The 24,544-nt window shown below is 37.2% G+C and overlaps 3 protein-coding genes across 5 annotated transcripts in view; 1 reads left to right on the forward strand and 2 right to left on the reverse strand.

Annotated features, from left to right (window-relative positions):
- The window catches only part of cilp (cartilage intermediate layer protein, nucleotide pyrophosphohydrolase), a 37,376-nt gene extending 32,966 nt beyond the window's left edge, over positions 1 to 4,410 (forward strand). For all 3 annotated transcript variants that reach the window (XM_026937555.3, XM_053229407.1, XM_053229408.1), the window contains 3 exons: positions 20 to 128; positions 713 to 870; positions 961 to 4,410. In XM_026937555.3, the coding sequence (XP_026793356.3) occupies positions 20 to 128; positions 713 to 870; positions 961 to 3,314 (2,621 nt within the window). In that variant the 3' untranslated portion in view covers positions 3,315 to 4,410. The remainder of the gene's footprint in view (positions 1 to 19; positions 129 to 712; positions 871 to 960) is intronic.
- Positions 4,154 to 17,157, reverse strand: eif3jb (eukaryotic translation initiation factor 3, subunit Jb). Its single transcript, XM_034299587.2, has 8 exons — positions 16,997 to 17,157; positions 16,765 to 16,856; positions 13,053 to 13,110; positions 8,477 to 8,562; positions 7,621 to 7,735; positions 6,166 to 6,339; positions 5,941 to 6,014; positions 4,154 to 5,229 (listed from the first exon to the last, which is right to left on the reverse strand). Exons 1-8 carry the CDS (start codon positions 17,016 to 17,018, stop codon positions 5,095 to 5,097), a joined length of 756 nt encoding a protein of 251 aa, XP_034155478.2. The 5' UTR covers positions 17,019 to 17,157; the 3' UTR covers positions 4,154 to 5,094.
- Positions 17,158 to 18,074: 917 nt separating this feature from the next.
- strc1 (stereocilin 1) overlaps positions 18,075 to 24,544 on the reverse strand; it is a 28,914-nt gene continuing 22,444 nt past the window's right edge. The window contains exons 23-28 of the mRNA XM_053229289.1: positions 24,209 to 24,364; positions 23,187 to 23,329; positions 22,348 to 22,496; positions 21,799 to 21,896; positions 19,907 to 20,057; positions 18,075 to 19,806 (exon numbers count right to left, since the gene is read on the reverse strand). Of these exons, the coding sequence (XP_053085264.1) occupies positions 19,709 to 19,806; positions 19,907 to 20,057; positions 21,799 to 21,896; positions 22,348 to 22,496; positions 23,187 to 23,329; positions 24,209 to 24,364 (795 nt within the window). The 3' untranslated portion in view covers positions 18,075 to 19,708. The remainder of the gene's footprint in view (positions 19,807 to 19,906; positions 20,058 to 21,798; positions 21,897 to 22,347; positions 22,497 to 23,186; positions 23,330 to 24,208; positions 24,365 to 24,544) is intronic.

Here is a 24,544-nt window from a genome sequence, read left to right on the forward strand (position 1 = left end):
CTCAATGTATCTTCCTTAGGAAACCTGTATGTGCAAAAGAACCCAGAGACAAAAGCGAGGAGAATGGGTCAGACAGCTGCCTTCTGCTGCAAGGTTACTGGTTCACCTGAACCTGATGAGTACCAGTGGTAAGATGCAAACCAGATCTTAATGCAGTAATGTTTTCAAATGTATGCAATTTGCCAAAGTAAAGAATGATGCTTTGATCTTTGGTTTTCAGACTGAACTCTAGCACCATAAAGGGTTCATTTTTTTTCTTGAAGGTTACAAAAGGAAAGGAAACAGCTTTCCAAGAGAGTTCATTTTGTCCCTCAGGGGAAACCCTTGAAGGTTCAGAAACAAAACATTTTCCCAAAGTTGGACCCACTAACCATTGAGGAATCATCTTCCACGAGTATATACACTGCAATAACAGGCATATATCAACTCCTAGAAAAAAAGGTTCCTCAAGGGTGTTCTACTTGCACATAACACTCTGTAGTAGTGTTCAACAAAGAACCTTTAAGGGCTTCTCCAGTGGGAGATGTTTCTGGCAAAATAAATATTAAAAAAATTGGAAAACCTACCTCTGATATGTCACACCTTTCCATTGCCATAGTATGTAGACATCAATAATTTCAATAAATCCCCCAGATCTCTTCTTTTTGTATAATACATCACCTTTGCTATGAACCAGCTAATTTCCTCATGTACAAACATTGACTAATTCCAGGTTTCACAATGGAACTCTGCTTGAGAAGAGTGTGTATCACTATGATGAGACACTGGTTTTGAGGAACCTAAGAATGGATCAGGCTGGAGAGTACTACTGCAGAGCCAGCAGTGAGAATGGTGCTATTAAATCCAAGCCAGCCACACTCTCAGTCATAGGTGAGTCTTTTATGAAACAGGCAAAAAAAAAAAAAAAAAAAAAATTACCACTTGTTTACCGTCACTTTAGAATCTCTTTCTATCTAAAAGGTCAAGCCGAGCCTTCATGCAGCCCGAATCCTGAACCCCACATGATCCGTCTGCCTCATGACTGCTTCCAGAACCACACAAACTCATTTTACTATGACGTAGGAAGATGTCCCACAGAAACATGTACTGGCCAACTGGACAACGGTATTCGATGCAAAGACTCCATATCTTTCTGCTGTGGGGTGTCCAAAATGGAAGAGAGACAGATAACATGCCAAGGCTACCAGTTACCTACTATGGTGGTCACCCAGTGTGGCTGCAAAAAATGTGTGGAAACAAAGACAATAGTTCGTGGCCGTGCTACTGCAGCAGATACAGGAGAGCCCTTAAGGTTTGGACACATCTACATGGATGGAGAAACGATTAGCCGAACAGGATACAAGGGCACTTTCTCCATCCAGGTTCCCACAGATACTGAAAGGCTGGTTCTTACTTTTGTAGACAACATGCAAAAGTTTGTGAACACTACTAAAGTACTTTTGTTCAACAACAAAGGTGGAGCTGTGTACCATGAGATCAAAATGCTGAGGAAAAAGCCTCCTGTTACCTTAAGCTCAACTGACACCAACAAACTACAGCTTGGAGAAATACAAGGTGAGGAACCTATGGCTGAGATTGAAATTCCACCAAACTCTTTCTACAGACAGAATGGAGAGGTATTTGTAGGAAATGTGAAGGCTAGCGTTACCTTCATGGACCCAAGAGATGTATCCACAGCAGCAGCTGCTCAAAGCGATCTCAACTTTGTTGGTACCGAAGGTGATACCCTCCCCTTAAGAACCTACGGCATGTTCTCAGTGGACTTCAGGGATGAGGTGGATGGCGAGTCACTAAATGCTGGAAAAGTAAAAGTTCGTCTTGATGCGGCCCAAGTGAAGATGCCGGAACATCTGAAGTCAATGAAGTTGTGGTCCCTCAACCCTGAGACTGGTCTTTGGGAAGAAGAAGGACAGCTTCATATGGAGAAGAAACAACGTCGAAAGCGAGAAGAAAGGACTTTCCTCATAGGAAACATGGAAATCCGAGAAAGAAGGCTGTTTAACTTGGACGTGCCTGAAAACAGAAGATGCTACATTAAAGTCAGAGCTTTCCGTAGTGAACGATTTATGCCAAGTGAGCAAGTAGAGGGTGTTGTGATAACACTGATCAATATGGAGCCTACAGCTGGTTACTCCACCAACCCTCGTGCATGGGGTAGGTTTGATAGTGTCATCACTGGTCCCAGTGGTGCATGTCTACCTGCCTTCTGTGATGACCAAAGAGCAGATGCTTATTCTGCTTATGTCATGGCAAATCTTGGAGGGGAAGAACTGGAAGCAGTAGCTTCAGCACCAAAATTAAATCCCAACATCATTGGTGTCCCTCAACCCTATTTGAATAAGCTGAACTACAGAAGAACAGATCACGATGATGATAGAATCAAGAAGACGGCGTTCAGTATCAACATAGCAAAACCCAGCCCAAACACAGCTGAAGAAGCAAATGGTCCAATTTATCCATTTGAAAAACTGAAGGAGTGTGAAGAAGCGCCATTTAATGCACCACACTTCCGCTTTTCAAGAGTCGAAGGAGATCGCTATGACTACAACACTGTTCCTTTCAATGAGGACGATCCAATGAGTTGGACAGAAGACTATTTGAGCTGGTGGCCAAAGCCAACGGAATACCGAGCTTGCTATATTAAAGTAAAAATCAACAGCCCGCATGAAATCAATGTCCGTTCTCACAACATGGGCGGCACCCACCCGAGAACAGTTGGCCAACTATATGGCCTTCGTGACACCCGTAGTATCCGAGACAGGGACCAGTCAAGTGTCTCAGCAGTCTGTTTGGAGTTCAAATGCAGTGGCATGCTCTACGACCAAGACCGAGTGGATCGCACCCTAGTGAAGGTGATCCCGCAGGGTAGTTGTAAGCGAGACAGCGTCAACAGCATGCTACAAGAGTACTTGGTCAATCATCTTCCACTGGCTGTCAACAATGACACCAATGAGTTCACCATGCTTGCACCACTGGATCCTTTGGGCCATAATTATGGCATCTACACAGTTACTGACCAAGATCCTCGCACAGCTAAGGAGATAGCACTTGGACGCTGTTTTGAGGGTACATCAGATGGGACATCACGAGTAATGAAGAGCAATGAAGGTGTGGCATTAATCTTCACTTGTGGTGACAAAGAGGTCACCAGACAGAGCGTGTTCCAGCAGCTCCAGAATGCTCCAGGCCGGGCTATAGCGGGAACGACTCGTCCAGGGAGAGGCAACCGAAGGCAGAGAGGAGACTCTTCAGCCGCACTCCGTAACAGCCGGAGAAGAAGTACACGCAACCCCAACAGACGCCAAAGCTCATAATGAATACGTGTAATACAAACGGGCTGGAGAGACCTACTACGCTGGTGTGAACAACTTTGAGCATAATAGTAAATGTTTTTTGTTTTTTAATCTAGTGCATAATTCCTACATGCTATAAGGTGTACTGAGAAACAACATTTATGGGTTAGAGTACAGGTTCCTAACTCTGGTCCTGGAGTACTCCCTCTCGTGTGTATTTTAGGTTTTGCTGTTGGTGTGTGTTTTTTTTTTTTTTTTTTTTTTTTTAAATGTTTTCTCTGCTCCCAACACACCTGCTTCAACTAAACAGCTAATTCTGGAGTGGAATTATGTTAGAACAGGGAAAACACAAGGTGAAGGACCAGGGTTAAAGAACAACTAATCTCTGTAGTACCACAAACTGAAATTAAATGGTTTCTGTTTTCATGAGATGTAAAACACATCAGCAGGTTCATAGTAATATTAGAAATAAAAGTTCCAGGAATACTATTGACCAGTAACAATTAAGGATTTTTTTTTTTTTTTAAACTAAACACAGCAATTCTTAAGGCATATACTTAACACTTACTTACCTGTACTGTGATAGTTACTACTTGAAATTGTAAATAATGGGATATTTATTTCATACACAATGATAAGTAACCAGAACTTAAATACTAATGTCTGTGTATTTGACTCACACTACAGAGGTTTTCCGAAAAAATAAATAAATAAAAAATTCCTTTCAACCAACCAATCATTTTTATTAAATTAGATCCTTAAAAAACACTGCTGGAGTCATATTGACCATTTTTTGCTTTTTTTCCCCAAATGGTTAGAAGGGGAAAACCCCAAAACAAAAGGAAAACCTCAGATATTGATTGGGAGCAAACGTTTTTATCTGTTCAGCCTGTAATCTTCTTCCTCGATACAAACCTGCAGAAGCTACAACAAAAGACCAAGCCTCACACTCCTGCACTAGTAATGTAACTCTACCAGCATTAGAGCAAAGTAAACATTTAAATGGAAAGAAAAAGTCAAATCACTTTCAGAACAACTGAATAGCACATCATTACAAACGCCGCATTCAAATTGTACTTACTTTTTTCTGCTTTTCCATCCTTTTTTTTTTTTATTTTTTAAAAAGTGTACCTACCACCAGTGCTCCTCATGTAGTGTCTGCTGTAAATGCACTGACATTTTTCAAGGAAACAAAAAAAAAAATTGTTGAATTATGTGCATTTGATGTTGCTGACAACTGGCAATCAGAGATATAGATATAATTCTGTGGAAATTTCCACAAGAGGAAAATATCCATATGTTTTTTTTTTTTTCCCCTAGACATTCTGTATACAATTATTTTGCATAGAATATCACATTTGTTTCTATGTAAATAAAATTGCACAGAGGTTAACACCATCAGCTATTTCAGTATTTCAACCAAAATAAACATGTTTTCTGTAATATTTTATATAAGGCATTATGATTATTTTCTTATGTTGGCCAATTGGAGAAGACACTTGTGCAAAGATGTCTCACGTCCTAAAGTCTTTGTCAGAGAGGCAGAGTTGTAAATACAAGGCAATTTGATAGATCTTCCTTTTGTCACCAAATGGAAATTTTGGTGATAGCAGCTTCACTAAGAGTTGTTTTGACCACTGAAGCAAAAAAAGTCAAAGGTTGACACAGTGTTCAGTTTACTCCAGGATGGCACTGATGAGAGAAAATGAGAGACGAGGGATGCTGCATGTCTTGAGAGGGGCATTTGAGGGGGTGTGGGGGGGGGGATGTGTTTGGCGAGGGGGGTGTGATTCAGCCTTCGTCACATGAAGTCCTCGTAATCGTTGTAGCCGACGTCAAAGTCACCGTAATCGTCAAACTCGTCTTTCATTTTTGCTTTTAATCCTCCGCCAGCAAGGACAGTTTTCTTTTTCTTCTTAGTGCCTTTGGCTTTTTCCTATAAGGAGAATATCATGTGACAAACATAAGCAAGGATGGAGTTAATCTCTCTCAGAATTAAAACGTCCTCTTCTTCAGAATATCAAGAGGGTTAATGGAACAATTTAACAGTAAGTAAGTAAGCAGGTGGCTCCCTCTGCTGCATGGATGAGGAATTACACTCGGAGCTCTATGATATTGATTAAGTAAGCTCGTTATCCTGGGCTTGCTGGTTCCGGATGGGATTCCCAGTAAGGAACAAACAACTGTGCCGCCTCCTCTAGGATACAGCTGGGTGCAAAAATTTGCATCCCCGATGGTTTCCAGGTGAAAAAGGACGACATGCCTTTATTTTACACTTAACCAAACAAATGAAATTCTATGACATTAAATTGAAATGTTGCTATACTGTAACAAGACAACAATCGAAAACGGAGCCAAAAAAATAAATAAAAAATTAGAAAGTGTGTTAAAATCTGAACTGAAAACTTTCATCTTTCAAATAAATAAATAAAAAATAAAGAAATTGGCATAATAGAGTCACATCTGTGAGATGTAACACTACATGATGGTTTTTGTTATAAATTAATTATGCCTTAGGGTGGGTGTGCAAACTTTTGCACCCAACTATAATAGGAAATGGATGTGTATTGTCGATAAACTCAAAGCGTCACAATGAACTCCTTTAAAATAACTAAACAATGGAGACGAAAATAACTTCACTTCTTACCTTTTCCTGCTTCTGCTTTTCACTAAGAAGAACTGACAGGGAATTGCTGATTTTCTTTAAGTCGTCTACTTCCACTGTGAAACAACAATAAGCAAACCTTATACACTTCAGTGCAAAATTTTACCAAATATGTGCATTTATTTTACCAGAAAACATGAAAAATTTCAGCCATAACTGTAACAAACACAATACAGACACAGACAAAGTCCTAGGACATCTACTCACGTGAAAGACAGAGCTCCCGAAACAGCGACTCCAAAAAGCTGGAATAATGCACCGACTTTTCAAACTGTGTAATCTTGTCTCTCAGTAATTTCTCAAAAACTACAAAGTCTTCCTTAGTCGAGGGAGACATGGCTTCAATTCCCGAGGCACTGTTTGTGGTAGTTGTCTCAACACCTGCAAATCAGAGGAGTTTGAGTGTTCGTGTCATCATCATCATCATCATCATCTTCAAAATTTTCTGTTTGAGGTTTAGGTGCTTCCTTTCATTAAAGCAACTTGGGGAAATGGTCTTTGTGAATAATTACACGAGTTTTGCAGATATCCACAACTGAAACTCTGATTAGTAAGAATCCCAGGTCCACACATCCACAACTCAGTTTTGACTAGTCATAACTGAAATTTCAGATAACTACAATTGTATTTGAGAGATCTGAAATTACACGCATCTTGAAGGTCAATTTATATTAGTACAAAGTGAAGTTCAGATATCTGTAATTACATTTTTTTTAAACAAGTTAAAAACTGGATTGTGGATACGAGAGACAAGAGTTCACTGCAAACCAGTGCTGATTTACGAACGGTCCAATTGAATTACAGATACAATTCTATAAAATATAATTCTGACTAGTAAAAGTTAAAGTTAGATCACCTTTGTCTAAATTTTGACAAGTAAAATTTGTAGTTCAAACGCTCAGAAACCACCCTTAAAAACATTATTTATATATTTAACAATTTACAATAGTTACAACAGTTCCATAATTTCCATTACAAGAACATTAATGAACTTCTTTCATATGATTAATTTGAATAATCGATAATGTTCGAAATCGGAAAAATTGTTGAGGTGGATTTTAAAAAAAGGTTTAATGTTTCATTCAAGAGGCTTGATATATTGTATTTTTTGGATGAAGTAATAAAATATTTGCAGCAATTACTTCATAGTTTAATAGTTGAGGCTGGTTAATTTTAGATTAAGATTAATAATGATGATAATAATTTGAAATCTACAAATCTCAAGCATATTGTGCTTTTATTCAAAATCAGAATTTCATATATTTAACTTAATCATTAGCTCAGCTCTAGATGAGGAAGTCAGTAGAGTAACAAGATGTTAAATATGTTTTTTTCCCCTCACAGTTTTGTTTTGATGAAAAGTATTGAGAAAGCATTAATAAAAAAAAAAAGTAAAATACTTCTTTCAGCCATTATCACTTATAAACTGCATTTACGCTGATTAACTGATTATTTTTGTTGATTAATTCACGAGAATATTTGATTATTAAAATAGTTATTTTGATAGAAATAATAATGAATATTATCAGAAGCCGAATTGGGGATATTTTCTATTTTTTGTTTGTTTCCCAACATTACTTACTTAATAAATCAAAAATGCTCTGGATGAAACATTGTATAAGAAACAATCATTATGGATGATTGACACTTGACGTAACTCACCGAAGGCGTCACACGCGAGCGCCATGTCCGACTCCTCCTGCAGCTTCTGCACGCGCAGTTTCTCGGCTGCCTGCTCTTCAGGTGTGAGCTGGGAATTGGCCTGGGGCTCTTGTAACTGTTCAAACATTGACGGTAAGAAACGTGTTAGGATTTCTTACTGAGAACTTACACAATACAAAAACAAATAAAACTTCTTAAGGTCGACATAAGCAACTAACATGACTGAATGGAGACGAGTTACATTTTACTTTATGACTATAAACAGACTCATGTATTTAAACTGGTCATTTTGTTTCATAGTGGCGCTTCACGTTATCACTTTTGACCAGCACCGTGAACTCTGAATAGACGAGATGTCCGTTTTGAACTTGGAGCGTCATCTTTAAACTTTGTCGACTTTTATTTTTAAACAAGCCATGATGTGAGCTCAGTAATCAGACCAGAAAAGGTAAAAAAAAAAAACAAAACAAAAAAACCATAAAAAATGTCTTTGAAAACTCACTCCTTTCTGAGCTCTAGCCCTGTAGCTAGTTTCTGGTTTGATGAGCTGCCTTCAGCTAAACTAATTTACATAAGTGCATGTGATTGGATAAACCAGTGTATCAGGTTCATGTTCAGAAAAACTAGAGTTTTTTTCGTACATTAATCTGCTTTGTGACAGAACTGTTTCTCATTACAACCACTCCTACTTTTTAAAAGGTTTTCAGGTCTCAGTGATCAATCTTTATTCCTCATCAGAAAATGCTACTGATCCTGGATCAGCTCTGAATCTAATGAGGGGATCTTCTATTTATAGTTCTATTATTATCATTAAATAAAAAATCATGAATTTCAATACAATAAAAAAACGACTCACCCTTTTCCTCAGCTCCTCTTGTTTTTTCTCCTTTTCAATTTCTTTGATTTTAGTGGTCACTTTTTTCTTCTCTGGAACTTTCACCTCTGAACAACACAGAGAGAGAGAGAGAGAGAGAGAGAGAGAGAGAGAGAGAGAGAGAGACAGAGAGAGAGAGAGACAGAGAGAGAGAGAGAGAGAGAGAGAGAGAGAGAGAGAGAGAGAGAGAGAGAGAGACAGAGAGAGAGAGAGAGAGAGAGAGAGAGAGAGCTATGAAACATGAAAACTATCTTCATGAATTACATCTGGATGCCATGCGATATTTTTATGACCATGTACGACTCCACATATAATTAGATAAAAGTGTGCAACATTTAATCCTAATGCGGTTTTAATGGTTTTGAATAATTTATTAAAGCACCAATGAGGAATGTCTGTAATTACACAGACTAAATCAGTCAGCGGAAACCATTTAAATAAAACGAGGCTTTAGAATAGAGTGATAATTGTTGAAATGGTAGCGTACTCCAAAATGCCAAAAATAATCCATCCTCCATCTGTCAGTGGCTGGAATAAGATGACAAATCGTTACTCCATTAGCTAGTCCATGGGGCTAAAGAAAGCTCCAGTAGTGCGGCCAGTAGTCATGTTTTGATTGCATGTAAATCTACAGGCTAGCGTAATTTAACTGTAAATTATGACAAGCTAGTCATCTAGTTTAAACGCATTAATGCTGACTAATGAAAATAAGTAAATACGCAATTTTCTGGCAAGAGGAAGATTTTCGTTATCGTTTTATCGTTTAATCGTTTTTTGATATCCTCACGTGTTTGATAGCGCAGTCTTGCTATTAGCAGAGTATTAAAACGGCTAATTCTGTGTTTTGCGCTGTGTTGTGTACATTGCTCTGGTTCATCACCGTCCCCGTGTGTATGTTTTGTAAAAATGTTTGTCTACCTTCTGTATAATTGAATTAATTTACCTACTGTAAATTGGTTCATGTGTATATGCCATGCTAGTGTGTCTCTCCTTTGACAGCGATCTTCATTACGATTATATACTTTATTACCAAACCTGCTAACAGCGGCGTATTTTGCGTAGGAGCTCCGTAATTTACTCGTACGCTAGTACGAGATATCACTCAAAGAAATGTCACAAGTGCAGTATTTATCTCCTCAATAAAAACAGATGAGCCACACACGAATCTGAAATGAGCAAACGTTTTGAACTCTCCGATATTAATCGATACTTCCTGAAAGCCCCGCCCCCTTTCGCCCATCCCACGCACTCTCAAGTCGCGCAGCGTCCTCGTCAAAGTCAATGGAGAATATTTTGAGTTCATTAATGTGAAATAAAATCTATTAGTGCATGTTCAACCCAGCTAACATTAGAGAAGTATATACTTAACACCACTTTTTTATGTTTATTCAGAAAGCCAACAAAAAATTTCAGCCAAAAATAGTCAAAAACAGGACGAAGTCTCAAAGATTAAATATGCCTACAATAAAGTGTCAGATCTAACACTTAACAAACAAGAGTCACTGGTGTTAATGGTGATGATAATTAAAAAATAAATACACTTTTTTTTTTTTTTTTCCAGATGCTCAAAAAGGTAGAGGATAAACCTGATCTGTAGAAAGATTACATCAAACACGTGCTGTTATATTTTACTGCACATTACTGCAGAATCACTCAAATCTCCACTTTTTTTTTTTTTTTTTTTTTTAATACTTTACACAACATGATCTCCAAGCCAATCGAGCCAATTTTTCAGAAAACTCAGAATCACTCAGCTGCAGAGTAAAATGACTTCCTGTAAACTGTACAGCTTATTATTGGCTACAGAAACATTGATATTATTTAAGGAAGATTCTGCAGTTCATCTTCGTCAGTGCTGCCGAGACTAAACTTGGTAGATTTGTCCAGAATTATTGGAGCAACGAAGGATTTGGAGGTGAATAAGGGAAGAATTCATTCACAGCTATCAGGGTAAGTTCACCACTTACGGGGAAAACGACCAACTTGTTTTGATCATTCATATTTGCATATGCAAATCTTCATATATGCCCCGCCCCCCAGTTCACTGGTGAATTTTTGGCTATGCATCTTCCTGCACACTATTCCTCTTTCCAACCATCACTGTGTGAAGGATAAACAGGATGCTTTTATTTGTTTGTATGAGGGTGGAATTTGTACGAGATCAGTCCCATCAGTAAACGCAAGAATAAAGCTCCTGTTAATCTCTTCGCTGTTCTCCATATTCAGCTAGCTCGCTAAGCTCCTGTCAGGTTTGTTTAGATTCGGTCTGATGTATCCTGAACGCTATTAAATGTTGTGTAATGTCACTTCAACACGTCACTGACTTCCTGTTTTAGAAGGAAATACATTTAATACATTTAATACATTTATGATGAGTAGCTAGATATGTATTGAATTGATATTGTATATACAGTTGAGGTCAAAAGTTTACATCCCCCTTTCAGAATCTGCAAAATGTTTATTATTTTACCAAAATAAGAGGATCATACAAAATGCATGTTATTGTTTATTTAGTGCTGACCTGAATAAGATATTTCACATAAAAGATGTTTACATTATAGTCCACAAGAGAAAATAATAGTTGAATTTATAAAAATGACCCCGTTCAAAAGTTTACATCCCTTTGATTCTTAATACTGTGTTGTTACCCTGAATGATCCACAGCTGTGTTTTTTTGTTTACTGATAGTTGTTCCTGAGTCCCTTGTTTGTCCTGAACAGTTAAACTGCCTGCTGTTCTTCAGAAAAATCCTTCAGCTCCCACAAATTCTTTGGTTTTCCAGCATTTTTTGTGTATTTGAACCCTTTCCAACAATGCCTGTATGATCCATCTTTTCACACTGAGGACAACTGAGGGACTCATATGCAACTAATACAGAAGGTTCAAACGCTCACTGATGCTCCAGAAGGAAAAAACATGCATTAAGAGCCGGGGGGTGAAAACTTTTTGAATTTGAAGATCAGGGTAAATTTAACTTATTTTGTCTTCTGGGAAACATGTAACTATCTTCTGTAGCCTCTGAAGGGCAGTACTAAATGAAAAAATACGATATTTAGGCAAAATAAGAAAAATGTACACATCTCCATTCTGTTCAAAAGTTTTCACTTTCACAAACATTTTACAGATTCTGAAAGGGGGATGTAAACTTTTGACCTCAACTGCAATATATATATATATATATATATATATATATATATATATATATATATATATATATATATATATATATATATATATATATATATATATATATTATTATACACATATTTCACATTTCAGTTCATCTCCATTAACACTTTAAAACATGACAAACATTTTGCTAACTTTTTCACCCATCCTTTGGCTAACGTTAGCTAGCTGTATTTCTAATTAATCGAGAGCCGAGGTAACAGCACCGAGAGCTTTTTAAGCTAAACCTGAAAAACTGTTCCTCTGAAAGCGGCTGGGATCAGAGCCGGTCTTTAGTCTACGACGTAGTCAGAGGCGGTGAAATGCTGACTCCACACAAACGTACTTCCTCTGAACATGACCAAATTTACCTCCGGAATTCTCTAACCCACGGTTTCCTCTGCATTTTAACCACAGGAAAGCTGACGTAAGACGGATTTTATTGAGAATTGTAACACGCTGCAAAGGCTTTTATTTTTCAGATTTGTGTTGAAGCACAGGGCTGGATGATACAAAAAAAAAAAAAAAAAAAGTCGTATCATGATTCTCGATGTACACGTTTGCTCATGAACATGATACTGCAGCGGAACAAAAGTCCCCACGAACCCTCGACCCGCTCACACTACACGACGATGTTAATCTTCGCGATCAGCTGTTTGGCGTTGTAGCTTAACGTACAATAAACTACATGAACGATCGCAAGCGAGAGTAACACACACTACACCATCTTTCACCTCCGAAGATCCACGAAGAATGCATGATCCCCAAATCACGTCTAAAATAAACGTGAGAGCTGTCTATCATGTGACTGTCACTATTTTGTTCGGGAACAAGAACGAACAGAAATAAGAGAAAAATGCGGAGGAAGCGTTGGGGAGGGAGACGCCGAGAGCGAGGGTTGTCTGTTCCGCAAAGAGAACTGGAGCTACAGTACAAAATGGTAGATATTTTTATTTTTCTACTGTTTATTTCTGCTATTTTTGCTGCCAACTATTTGGGTAGGACAACAATATTTCTTACAGAAGCATTACTACTACTACTACTACTACTATTATTAATTAATTAATTTATTTTTATTATGTTTACATTTTACCCCTGGTCTCCCGCACAAATAGCTGGATGATCAACTGGATTCAGGGATCTGCTGCGCGTGAGGGTAGATGAATTTTATTTCCTATTAGACTCTCACTGGCTGTTTATCATCGCTGTACTCGCAGCTCGTCGCAGAGGGATTCGCAACACGCGACTCATCGCCGAGAAAATCAAACACGCATGAAAATATTGGCGGAAAAAAAAACACGTAGCCAAATCTTTCCCGACTAGGTGGAAAAAAAATCACGAGGTTAAACTGTCTCACGTGTAATCGGCTTTAAACCGGAAACAACCGCACCTGTTTTTTTCTCCTCCACCTTCTGTTCTTCCGCATCGTCATCATCGTCCCAGTTCTCCTGCATGAGAAAAGAGAACAAACGCAATTCAGTGGATTTAAATGTCGTTAAAAAAAAAACTGAATGAGTGAAATGAAGAAAAAAAATAATACACAGGATCATAGAGTAATGTGTAAACAGTTTAAAAAGTAAATGTTTCTTATATCCTGTGAAATTCAACATGATCTTATCTCACACACTTACTAGAAATAGCGCAACTTTTTATATTCTCTACCTGTAAACCCCGTAATCCTCAAAGAAAAAAAAAATATCACCACGAGCCTTAATAAAAAAAAGTTTCCTTCTTTATAAATTAACGTTTAGAGGATGATGAAAACTCGAGATCTATAAAATTCTTGTTTATAATCACAAACATCAATAAAAGAACAAAATAAAAAACAATCAATTTTTGGTGATTCTTTGCTGATTCTTCAAAAGCGGAAAAAAAATTTCGACTCCAAAAACAAAAGATGGTGAAAAAGATTTTTTAAAAGGTTAAAGGTCATAGGGTTAAAGGTCACGACCCCGGTCCATGCGTGCGTCAGTGGACTATTGTTCTGGTGACGAGCTGCTGAAAAGCGACAGACGGCCTTTCCAGAAAAACGTGTTAAAAAAACACAAACGCCGTTCGCCGAGAGGAAAAACAAAAAGCTGGCGCCCGAAACCCGAGTTCTGGAATTCATCGACAGGATTCCGCATAACTTTTTTTTTATGGTTTATTACTTCTAAGAAATTCTGGAACATCTTTAAAAGATTCCACGTCACTTCCAAGATGTCGTCATGAAACATTTCTAAAAAGATTCTGGAGCACAGTCAAGGGATTTTCATATCACTTCTAAGGGATTCTTTTATCACTTCTGAGGGATTCCGGAAGCCTTCTAAGGAATTCTGGAACACAGGGAAAGGATTCTACATCACTACTAAGAGATCCTGTATCCTGTATGTAGTGACATTTCTAATGGATTCCATGTCACTTGGAAAGGATCCTGGAACACCACTAACAGATTCTATACAAATTCTAAGACATTCTGGAACACTTCTAATAAATTCTACATCATTTGTACGTGATTCTGGAACACCACTAAAGGATTTGATATCACCTGTAAGAGCCACTAACACTTCAAAGGGATTCTATACAAATTCTAAAATGTTCTAGAACACCTAACAAAGTCTACATCACTTCTAAGGGATTCTGGAACATCACTAAAAGCTTTTATAATCACCTTTAAGAGACAGTGTAACACTTCTAAGGGATTCTATACAAATTCTAAGACGTTCAGCAACACCTCTAATAATATGTTCTATATCATTTCTAAGGGATTCTGGAACACTTTTAAAGGAATCTGGAATGTCCACATTGTATTTCACTTATAAGGGACTCCAAAACACTGCTAAAGGATTCTATATCACCACTAAGACATTCTGGAACACAGGAAATAGATTCTATATCACCACTAAGACATTCTGGAACACCAGAAATAGATTCTATATCACCACTAAGACATTCTGGACCACAGGAAATAGATTCTATATCACCACTAAGACATTCTGGAACACCAGAAATAGATTCCTATAGCATCCTAAAAGACTCCAAACACAGAGGAAATTAACTTTTTTAGCAAAATGTCTTCCAAAAGACTTTCAGACTTATTTTATATTTAAAAAAAAAAAACAAACAATAAACCTTTGAGAACGCTTTTGACAAAAGAGGAACGTATTGAAATCAGTCTCACGGCTGTCGCAGGGCTGCGATGGACTCGCGATCACACGCACAGTAACAGCAGGGTTTGTCATTGTGTGTGAACTCGAGCTCGTAAAACGACTCCGAGTTTATAAACACACGGCGATCGCGCAGCGGAGGTTCCGTAAATAACGTTACATTTTGGTAAAAAGCGTTAATTTCCCTTTAGGACACTCTGTATATCACTACCGGGATATTCCGGAACACTCCTAAAGTATTCTATATCACTTGTCAGGGATTCCGGAACACAGCTAAAGTATTCTATATCACTTGTCAGGGATTCCGGAACACAGCTAAAGTATTCTATATCACTTGTCAGGGATTCTGGAACACAGCTAAAGTATTCTATATCACTTGTCAGGGATTCTGGAACACAGCTAAGTGATCAAATATCACCTCTAAGGGATTCCACACAACTTCTAGAGATTTCTGACATTATGGCAAACTGGAACACTTCTCTGGGATTCAACATTACTTTTAATGGATTCTAGAACACTTCTAAGGGTGTAGTGATTCTACAGCATGCCTAGAGGGTTCCATCAGTTCTATGTGATTCTAGAATACCTCTAGAGAGTTTTATCAGTTCTAAGTTCCAGTTCCAGAACAATTTTAAAGGATTAACAGTTTTACGGGAATCTAGGACACTTCCAAAGAGCTCTATCAGTTCCAAGCGATTCTAGAACACTCTTAGAGGGTTCTATCAGTTCTAAGTAATTCTAGAAGATTTCTAGAGAGTTCCATCAGTTCTAAGTGAATCTAGAACACTTTGATGAGGTTCTATCAGTTCTAAGTGAATCTAAGACGATTCTAGACCGTTTCAGCTGTTTTATATAATTCTAGAACACTTCTAGATAATTCCATCAGCTCTAAGTTATTCTAGAACACTCCTAGAGGGTTCTATCAATTGTACGTAATCCTAGAAGATTTTGAGTAAGTTCCATCAGTTCTAAGCGAATCCAGAACACTTCTAGACGGTTCTATCAGTTCTAAGTGATTCTAGAAGAATTCTAGAGAGTTCCACCAGTTCTATGTAATTCTAGAACACTTCCATAGGGTTCTAGAAGATTTCCAGTAAGTTCCATCAGTTCTAAGTGAATCTAGAACACTTCCATAGAGTTCCGTCAGCTCTAACTGGGTCTAGAACACTTCTAGAGAGTTCCTTCAGTTCTGTGTAATTCTAGAACACTTCCATGGAGTTCTCTGTTCCAGGCCGCAGCATGACTCAGACGCTGCGCTGCTGCTCCGGTTCACAGGATGTCGTCACTCTGACGTCACATAAAACACGAACTTTCCCAGCTGTCGCAAACAAACAGCAGGTTTTAGAGACACGAGCTCACTGCAGATACACTCCGGCTGTGTGTGTGTGTGTGTGTGTGTTACACTCTTACACACACTCTCACACTCACACACACTCTCTCTCTCTCTTACACTCACTCACACACACACACTCTCTCTCTCTCTCTCTCTCACACACACACACACACACGTGAGACAACGTTGCATGAGCAGCTGTTGCTATCAATGCTAATGCTAATGCTAGCGGTCTGTCACAACCCCAGTGTAGGAGTTTAAACTGTAAAATAACCAAAATTATTCTGTTTTAAAACAATAAAGTCTGTTTAACAGTAAGCTAGCGGCGGTTATGTTAACGAGCCGGGGTCAGAGTGCTAGCTCACAGGCTAATTTACTAATAATAATAATCATAATAATCATAAATAATAATAATAGCTAGAACCAGACCGCTATTTCAGCTAACAGCTAACACGCCGGCCGAAAGCTAGCCAGGTTAGCTTAGCACTTAGCATTTAGCATTTAGCTCTGTGCTAGCTAGCTGAGCGGCTAAAACATCTGGAGTCCTGGTTCGATATTTAAACAGACAGCAAACTGTTTATAGGAACGTTGTTGTTGTTGTTGTTGTTGTTGTTGTTTGTTACCTTGACATCGTCTTCTTCGTCTTCTCCTTCCCACCGGTCCTGCAGCCCCGCCGCCCTTTTCAGCGGCTCGTTCGGCTCGAAGTTTTCCGCGTCTACACACACACACACCACACACACACACATACACCATACACACACACCATACACACGCGAGGTTTAAACTTTAAACCGCTTCCTGAACTTGTCTAAAAGAGAAATTTACCTGTCTAAAAAGCTCTGGGTCGCTTCTTACCCCACGAATCGGAATCCGCCATTTTGTGATGTGCGCGAGTTTAATGACGCTCCTGAAGCAGCGCGCTGAAGGAACGCATGTGCGCCCGACTGAGACACTCCACTGCGCGTTCACGAGCCCTAGCGTGCACTGCTGATGACGGGATAGCTGTACAGCGCGCGCTCCCGCGCCCCATGTGACCCGGGAGCGCGCTCACGCGCCCCCGCTCCCCCGCTCTACCCCCCGTCTCTCTCTATTCAGTTCAGTGTGTGTACTTTATTGGCATCACAATATACTGATGTACTGCTAAACCAGCATACAACAACAGAGCAAGAGAAGAACAAAACATAAAGTGAAAAATAGTAATGAAAATTTTGTTTAAAAATAAACAGATGCTAAATAAATACTGTATGTAGCAAAATTATTAATAATGATGACTAGATGCAACATCATATATATTAATAGTAACAGAGGAACACAGGGATGAGGTGCTGAAGTGGGGATAGAGTGGATGGTGGTGTGTGTGTGTGTATATATATATATGTATATATATGTATGTATATATATATATATATACAGAGATACACACAAAGATAGATAGATAGATAGATAGATAAAAAATGTGAAATTCAATTAAACACTCATCAAACTATGTACATTTTACATTTATCTATCCATCAAAAAATGAAAATTGTTACATTACATTATATAACAAAAAATGTTATATATATATATACACACACACACACACACACACACAGAGATAGATAGATAGATAGATAGAAAACCTCTTATTTTCCTCATTCTGAGTTAGTGTGTACTGATAGTTTCATGAGTGTTTAGTTGAATTTAACACACACACACAATATATATATATATATATATGTGAGAGAGAGATTTTTTTTTAAACTGTAGATCCAGATAATCTGGGACACAAAATTAGGGATTTAATCATACAAATAAATATTGTATGACATTCCTGATGACAGGAACAGTAAAGGTGCTGATTGGGATTATTGCAGATGCTTATAATATTAAAACTAAAAAAAAAAAAAAAAGATTAAATTAGGGGAACAATTGTGTTAAAATAAACCTATACAGCAACCCAAAGCTCAAAATATCACTTATTGCAAGTATTATTTAAGAGTATTTTAAATATTAACCCTCGTGTTGTTTTAATTTTTTTTACTTAAAGTGTAAATATGCATTTTTTTAAAACAAGGAACTGTGTGTGCTTGGATCATTTTCTCTATTGAACATGACAATAAGTCGTGTTTATATTACGCAGGTTATATTTGGATCGTTTTAAAGTGAGAAAAGAACAGATTATTGATGTTTTACCACTTTCTGTAAACACCAACTGCTTTGCACAAAAATTATAAACAAATAGCTGACTTCACTCTACGTCTTATTACCTGCACGTCTTATTTGCACCTAAACACACCTGTAGGCATGAGAAGTGCTTTTTGTCTCTTTACTGTTCCCCAAAAACATCAATCTATTCAAATTCGGTCATTTCAGAAATTATTTTCTGTCTCAGCTGCTCAAATCCAGTGTGACCTGTGAACAGAAGATCTGTTGCTGAAATTATCTGCAGGATTTTACGGTGTTGAGCTGCTGCCACATGATTGGCTGATTCGATAACTGCAGAAATGAGCAGGTGTACAGGTGTTCCTATTAAAGTGACCCAGGAAGTCTAGGTTTTAACTTTAAACACTGACACAAACCAGATTTAAAAAAAAGTATAAAGGTATTAAGTAAAAACATAAAAAACATTTTCTATTTCTCCATTTGAACCTTCATAAAACTACGTACAATTTCAACAGTACACATTCACAAGAAATTAAAATTAAAATCAAATTTAAAAAAAAATTCAGTGCAGGAAGATAAAAGGTTTTTGCCATGTTACACACCTACTTTAATGCTTCTCTTGTGTGCTCTTCTGTTCAGGTCAAAATGAGCAGGTTTATTTCTTTACTTATTTATTTATAAAAGTGGAATATTGCCATTTATTCCTCATAGCTTGTTCGAGAAACAGTAACATAAAGGTGTTAAATAAAAGTTAATAAATGATCTGTCCGGTCACATTTTATTTGCATTCGAATCATATTGGTTGAAACTGAGATGAATTATTTTATGAATTATTTCTTGCCATATTCACTGATATAAACACCAGAATAGTTGATTAAAATCACTGATAGAATCAGTATCAGGCTTTCACAGTTCGATTTATCCACAAATATGGACAGATATTTCAGCAGATTTAACATCACACACTACATCATATTACTGAACCTCACTCTAACTTCAATTCAGAGAAAAGTCAAAGCCACAGGCATCTCAGCTGCACAACACAAGACTTGGAATCAAATCATGTAGCTTATATTTGTAACAAAAGATGATTTTCACTTTAAAAACAAATGCAAATTAAACAGCTCTCGTTCTGCAAGCTGTACTTGCTTCAGAGATTTAAATAAGAGGTTAATAAAGAAGAATATAATTTGTATAAAGACAGAGAACAATAAAATAATAATATTAATTTTGTGTGTGGACATACACAGCAATAAATATGAGAATAAACACATAAATAAATAAATAAATAAATAAAGACTAAAACTAACCTATGATGCAACCTTTACATTAAAATAAGTAATTATACAGTGATCAAATTAAAGTGCTGTTATGAATTCATATACAGAATATTGCACAGGCTTCATAAAGAATCTTGTGTTTTCAATCACGGCCGTTGAGGAGGAGCGTCAGCATGAACACCAGCAGACTGCAGACATGGCAGAAAGGACAGACTTCAGCTGTTACTCCTAATGACCTGCCTGTGGACACAGACATGGAGAAATAACAGACTTTATCTACATTAGTGTTAGAGTAAACAATGCATTCATGTTATAAGACAGACAGAAACACAGCACGTACCTCTGAAATCCACGGGTTTGTCCTCGAGCAGGTTGAGCACCATGGACAGAGCGGTCTGCTGTACGGGGCTGAGCGCCGAACGCTGGGCCGCGCTCACCGCTACGGCCTGCTCGTACGAGAACACGCTGATCTGCTCCTGATTAAACACCACCTGCACGTGAGGACAACACGGCACAGTTTACAGCTTACTGAACACTTTCTGTGTTTATAGCACCATTAAATACTAACTTTGGACAGTAACAAAGTACATCTAATCTGTTACAGTACTTAAGTACTTTTTTCAAATGACTGTACTTTAATAAAGTGTTTCCTTTTCTGCAGACTTCATACTTTTACTCCATTACATTTCAAAGCAAAATGCGCATTTATGGCATCTTATCCAGAGCGACTTACAGTTATCTCTTTTATACAACTGAGCAGTTGAGTGTTAAGGGCCTTGCTCAGGGGCCCAGCAGCGGCAGCTTGGCAGTGCTGCGATTAGAGTTCATGACCTTCCTATCAGAGGTCCAATGTCTTACCCACTGTGCTATCACTTCCCTGCCAAGAAACCATCGTCACTTATCACGCCGAAGTAGGAGAAAACCAGATGCGCTAAAATATCTGAACACGGCAAACTGTCACTGCAAAAACTGACATTATAGCAAGTGAAAATATCTTCATTATAGTCAAGTCTATCTTGTATTTCCTATTATACCACAGCACGGTTGAATTCTCGAATCTGATTGGTCAGAAAGTGTGCATTATTTCTAGGACAGTAGTTGCAACTGTAACGTGAACGGCAGGTTTATGTTAATGCGCTCGTTCTAACGTTATTGTTACTATAGTAACAGATCATACACAGGGACTAGTACAGCAGACGCTCCACATAATCTAAGACTAATAATGAACAGATTAAAAAAAAAAATGGTGTTGTTTAATAAAGTAAAATGTATAATCATTGATGTTAGGAGACATTTAATTAACATTTATGGAAGGAGTATCGGTTGTAGGAGCTTTGTCACAGTTTGCCATCTCAGGAAAGTCTTCAGGACAGAAGTTTCTGCTTTCAGGTTTCTTGGTAAAATGATAAGCTGCGTTTTTTTTTTTTTTTTGAGAGAGAGAAAGAAAGAGAAAGAGAAAGAGAGGCTGATGGCTATAACGTAAGAGATAACAGGAACTAACTTGTCTTTTGGACCTTCCAAAACATTATATCTAACTATAAACTGTTAAAATATGTGACGTGCCATTCTTTAATAAACAAAACATTGTAATTGTTGGAAAATGGCTGTGGTGGAAGCGGAATAACACACTCTAGACCGTGCTGTTTTACAAAAATAATACACTTTATGATGAATTTCATACAACAGCACAGTCAAGACATTTTTGCTACTTTCAAGCTTTATATTTTCTTTCTCTATCAGCAGATCATGTTGCTTCTTTCTAGAAATAGATGTAAAATTATCTGCCAACAGAACAAAACTATTTGAAGGTTGAAATAATAATCTTATAATTGGTTTATTGTAATCTTATAAAAGGAAATAATGGATAAATTTGACTATGAGCAAGATATTTTCACTTGCTAAGATGTCTTTTTTATTTTTTTTGCAGCGTTCAAACTGAAGTAAACCAAAGATCTCTCCATTTTCACTCAAGTGCAGGATTTTTGTACTTTGCTCATGACTGGCTTTTACTCTAAACTAGTAAACTAGTTTCTCGACCCAGCAAGAAAGTTGTGGGTTTTACTTTTGTGCATGTGGTCAAATACGAAGCTTGTGAGCCAAATGAAGGCCACATATTGTGTACCGGCAGATCATCATCATCATCATCATCATCATCATCATCATCATCATCCTCACTCAGAATCCCTCACAGTCCTCCAGTCTCTACACTTTAAAAGCCCTGGAGTCACTCACTGCAAACTTTTCGGCTGTAATGAGAGAGATGGTGAGCGGAGTGATTCCTTCTATCTGCTCCTTCACCAGGGCGGACATGGCCATGTCAGGAATTCCAGCTGTTTGTAAGAAAGATAAGAAAAAACAATGAATAAAACACTATTCTGATACTAAACAACCTTTAAAAACACACAAAAAGGTGGTTAGAATAAAAAAAAAATCTATTATGAAATACAGACATCAACCCTGACAGATGGATTTCAGTTAGCATTCACTTCACACCTGCATTAACACTGTACAGTAATTTTAAATAAAATTTTAGTTCATTAACGCTGTTCAGTTTTTTTGTGGGTGGCAGACTCAAAGTGCGTAATTCTACATGGTACACGACGGTGTCCAAAACGAACACCTGAGGAAATGGGAAATCTGGGAATTCGTACGTGGCTTGAGGTTATAAACCTAGAAATAACTTACAACTGCATTACATCCTCTTTCGAGTGATATGCTTTCTGGATTTTAATTTTAAACACACTGTATTATCACATTCATTATTTAAGGAAAAGATCTTACCAGCGAACACTCCAATCTCGAGAAACACCTCCGGACCCCAGGAGCTGACGGGTCCAAACACCAGACTGCTGCTGAGCAGAGAGACGACGGCCTGAAGCTGATCTTCAGAACACGACAGATTCAGACGCCCCAGCCACAGCACGGCCTCGCTGACAACACAAACAACAACAACAGGTTTATTCCACAACTTCTGTCTGATTTATCTCTGTTTCTTTATTAATACTGTACACTAAAAACTACTATTTAGTTTATTTATATATTTATTTATACTACAACATTATTGTTATGTATTTGCCTGTTTATTTATTTATTTATACTATATTATTGTTGTTGTCGCTAATAGTTTATTTATTTATACCATAACATTATTATTTAATTGTTTGTTTATTTATACCATAACATTATTACTTATCTGTTTGTTTGTTTATTTATACGGTACCACTACTACTATTATTGTCATTATTGTTAGTTAATTAGTATATTTATATATTTACTTATACTATAGCATTATTGTTATGTATTTACCTGTTTACCTCTACTATTATTATTTTATTTACATATTTATTTATTATTTGTACTACATTATTGTTAATATTATTATTGTTATTAATGTTTTTTGTTTAGTAAATTATATATTTACTTATTATTTATACTTACAGTACTGTTATGTATTTGTTTGTTTGTTTGTGTTTTTTTATACTGTACAATTTTACAAGTTGGTTTTTAATTAAAACTAATACATCTAAGTTACATCTGCATTGTGGTGTTAGTTTATTATTATTATTTACAAACAGTAAATAAATCGGCTCGAGAATACTTAATTTATTAAATAATCTTACCTGAACTCTACAGGATTGAGAGTGTTGATGACAGGAGCGTCGATCCCACAAACGATGTGTCCCAGAGCCACTAAAGAGCTGGAATTCAGCTGGCTCGGGGTTTGTTTGGAGAAGTTCAGCACGGTGGAGAACAAAACTCCTAACTAACAAACAGGCCAAGCATTAAAGGGTTTAATAATATACTATAGATATTATATATATATATACATACACACACACACACACACATATATATATGGATACATGTTAGTCACTATATATGTACGTTTCTGGATTACTAGTAGTTAAAAAGCCATAAATTCATTTTAGTTATGTTCATTTATTTATATTAATTAAAAAATCACCATCTTATCTTTATTAGCAACCACTCAAGTTTCCTCACAAGTTCCCTTTGTCATCCTCCAGTTAATTTCTTGGAATGTGCCTCATGTTTTTCACTTTGCTGAATCTTATTTAAGGTATAAAAACACGAAAACCTTCAAAACTCTCCAGAAGTTTACTCTGAGCAATCAAGTGAAAAGTAAATACGGAAAAGAAAAATCAGGAAAACAAAACAAAAAAGAATATTGACCTTTCACAGGACCGTAGAAGATGTCAGTGTCTACAGAGATTATGGCTAGAAGTTTAAACAAAATAACTGAAAACATCAGGAGATCTGAAAAAGTGAAATACAGTCTGTGTTGCAGAATTATGACATGCTATATGACTAGTTTACTATTACTATTTATTTGTAATAATACTGGAACATTGTGTATCGTATTAAATGATTGTTGGTTACGTCATTTCAATGTAAGGGTGTGCTAGGCTAACTTAGTTAAGTTTTGTATAACGAAGGTGTAAATTTACAAACATAGCAATAACTTCAATAACTGGGTAAGGAAATAAACCCTAATGTTGGCAACGTTTTGTGAAACACGTACCTTTTACTCTTCAGCTAGCCTATTATCTTATAGTTTTTCAGCTATGTACTAATACACACTAATACAGTGGCACGGTGTTGTGACGTTAGCATCTGCTAATACCTGCTTTCTGGTCCAGGTGCTAATAGCTCCTAAAGGTGCGATGGAGAGAATTTCAGAGAGGTTGAGTGACGCCAGTTCGTCCAGTGAAAGCTGCGTGGCAATGCGGCCCAGCTGAGCGACAACAGACGGCGTGAAAGAGGAAACGACTCCGTACACCTGCAAACACACACCTTACACTGTAATCTCACACACAATCACACGATTTTATCACCAACACACCAATCTAGAGGAGAGACGGACATTAAGAAAGGGCAACTGCAAGCATTTAAGATGGAAAGATTATATGAACGTGTACAACTTCAGGACAATTGTTTATGTATATATTTTAATTTATAC

Source organism: Pangasianodon hypophthalmus, chromosome 25 (genome assembly GCF_027358585.1).
Source record: "Pangasianodon hypophthalmus isolate fPanHyp1 chromosome 25, fPanHyp1.pri, whole genome shotgun sequence".
Classification (NCBI taxonomy): Eukaryota; Metazoa; Chordata; class Actinopteri; order Siluriformes; family Pangasiidae; genus Pangasianodon; species Pangasianodon hypophthalmus.

Excerpts from the sequence above, each read along its gene's own strand:
- eif3jb (XM_034299587.2), bottom strand. The coding sequence starts at position 17,018 with ATGGCGGATTCCGATTCGTGGG. Across the intron at positions 6,015-6,165 it reads TCGGGAGCTCTGTCTTTCAC|TGGAAGTAGACGACTTAAAG; the intron begins GTGAGTAGATGT and ends GTTGTTTCACAG. Across the intron at positions 5,230-5,940 it reads AAAAGCAGAAGCAGGAAAAG|GAAAAAGCCAAAGGCACTAA; the intron begins GTAAGAAGTGAA and ends TTCTCCTTATAG.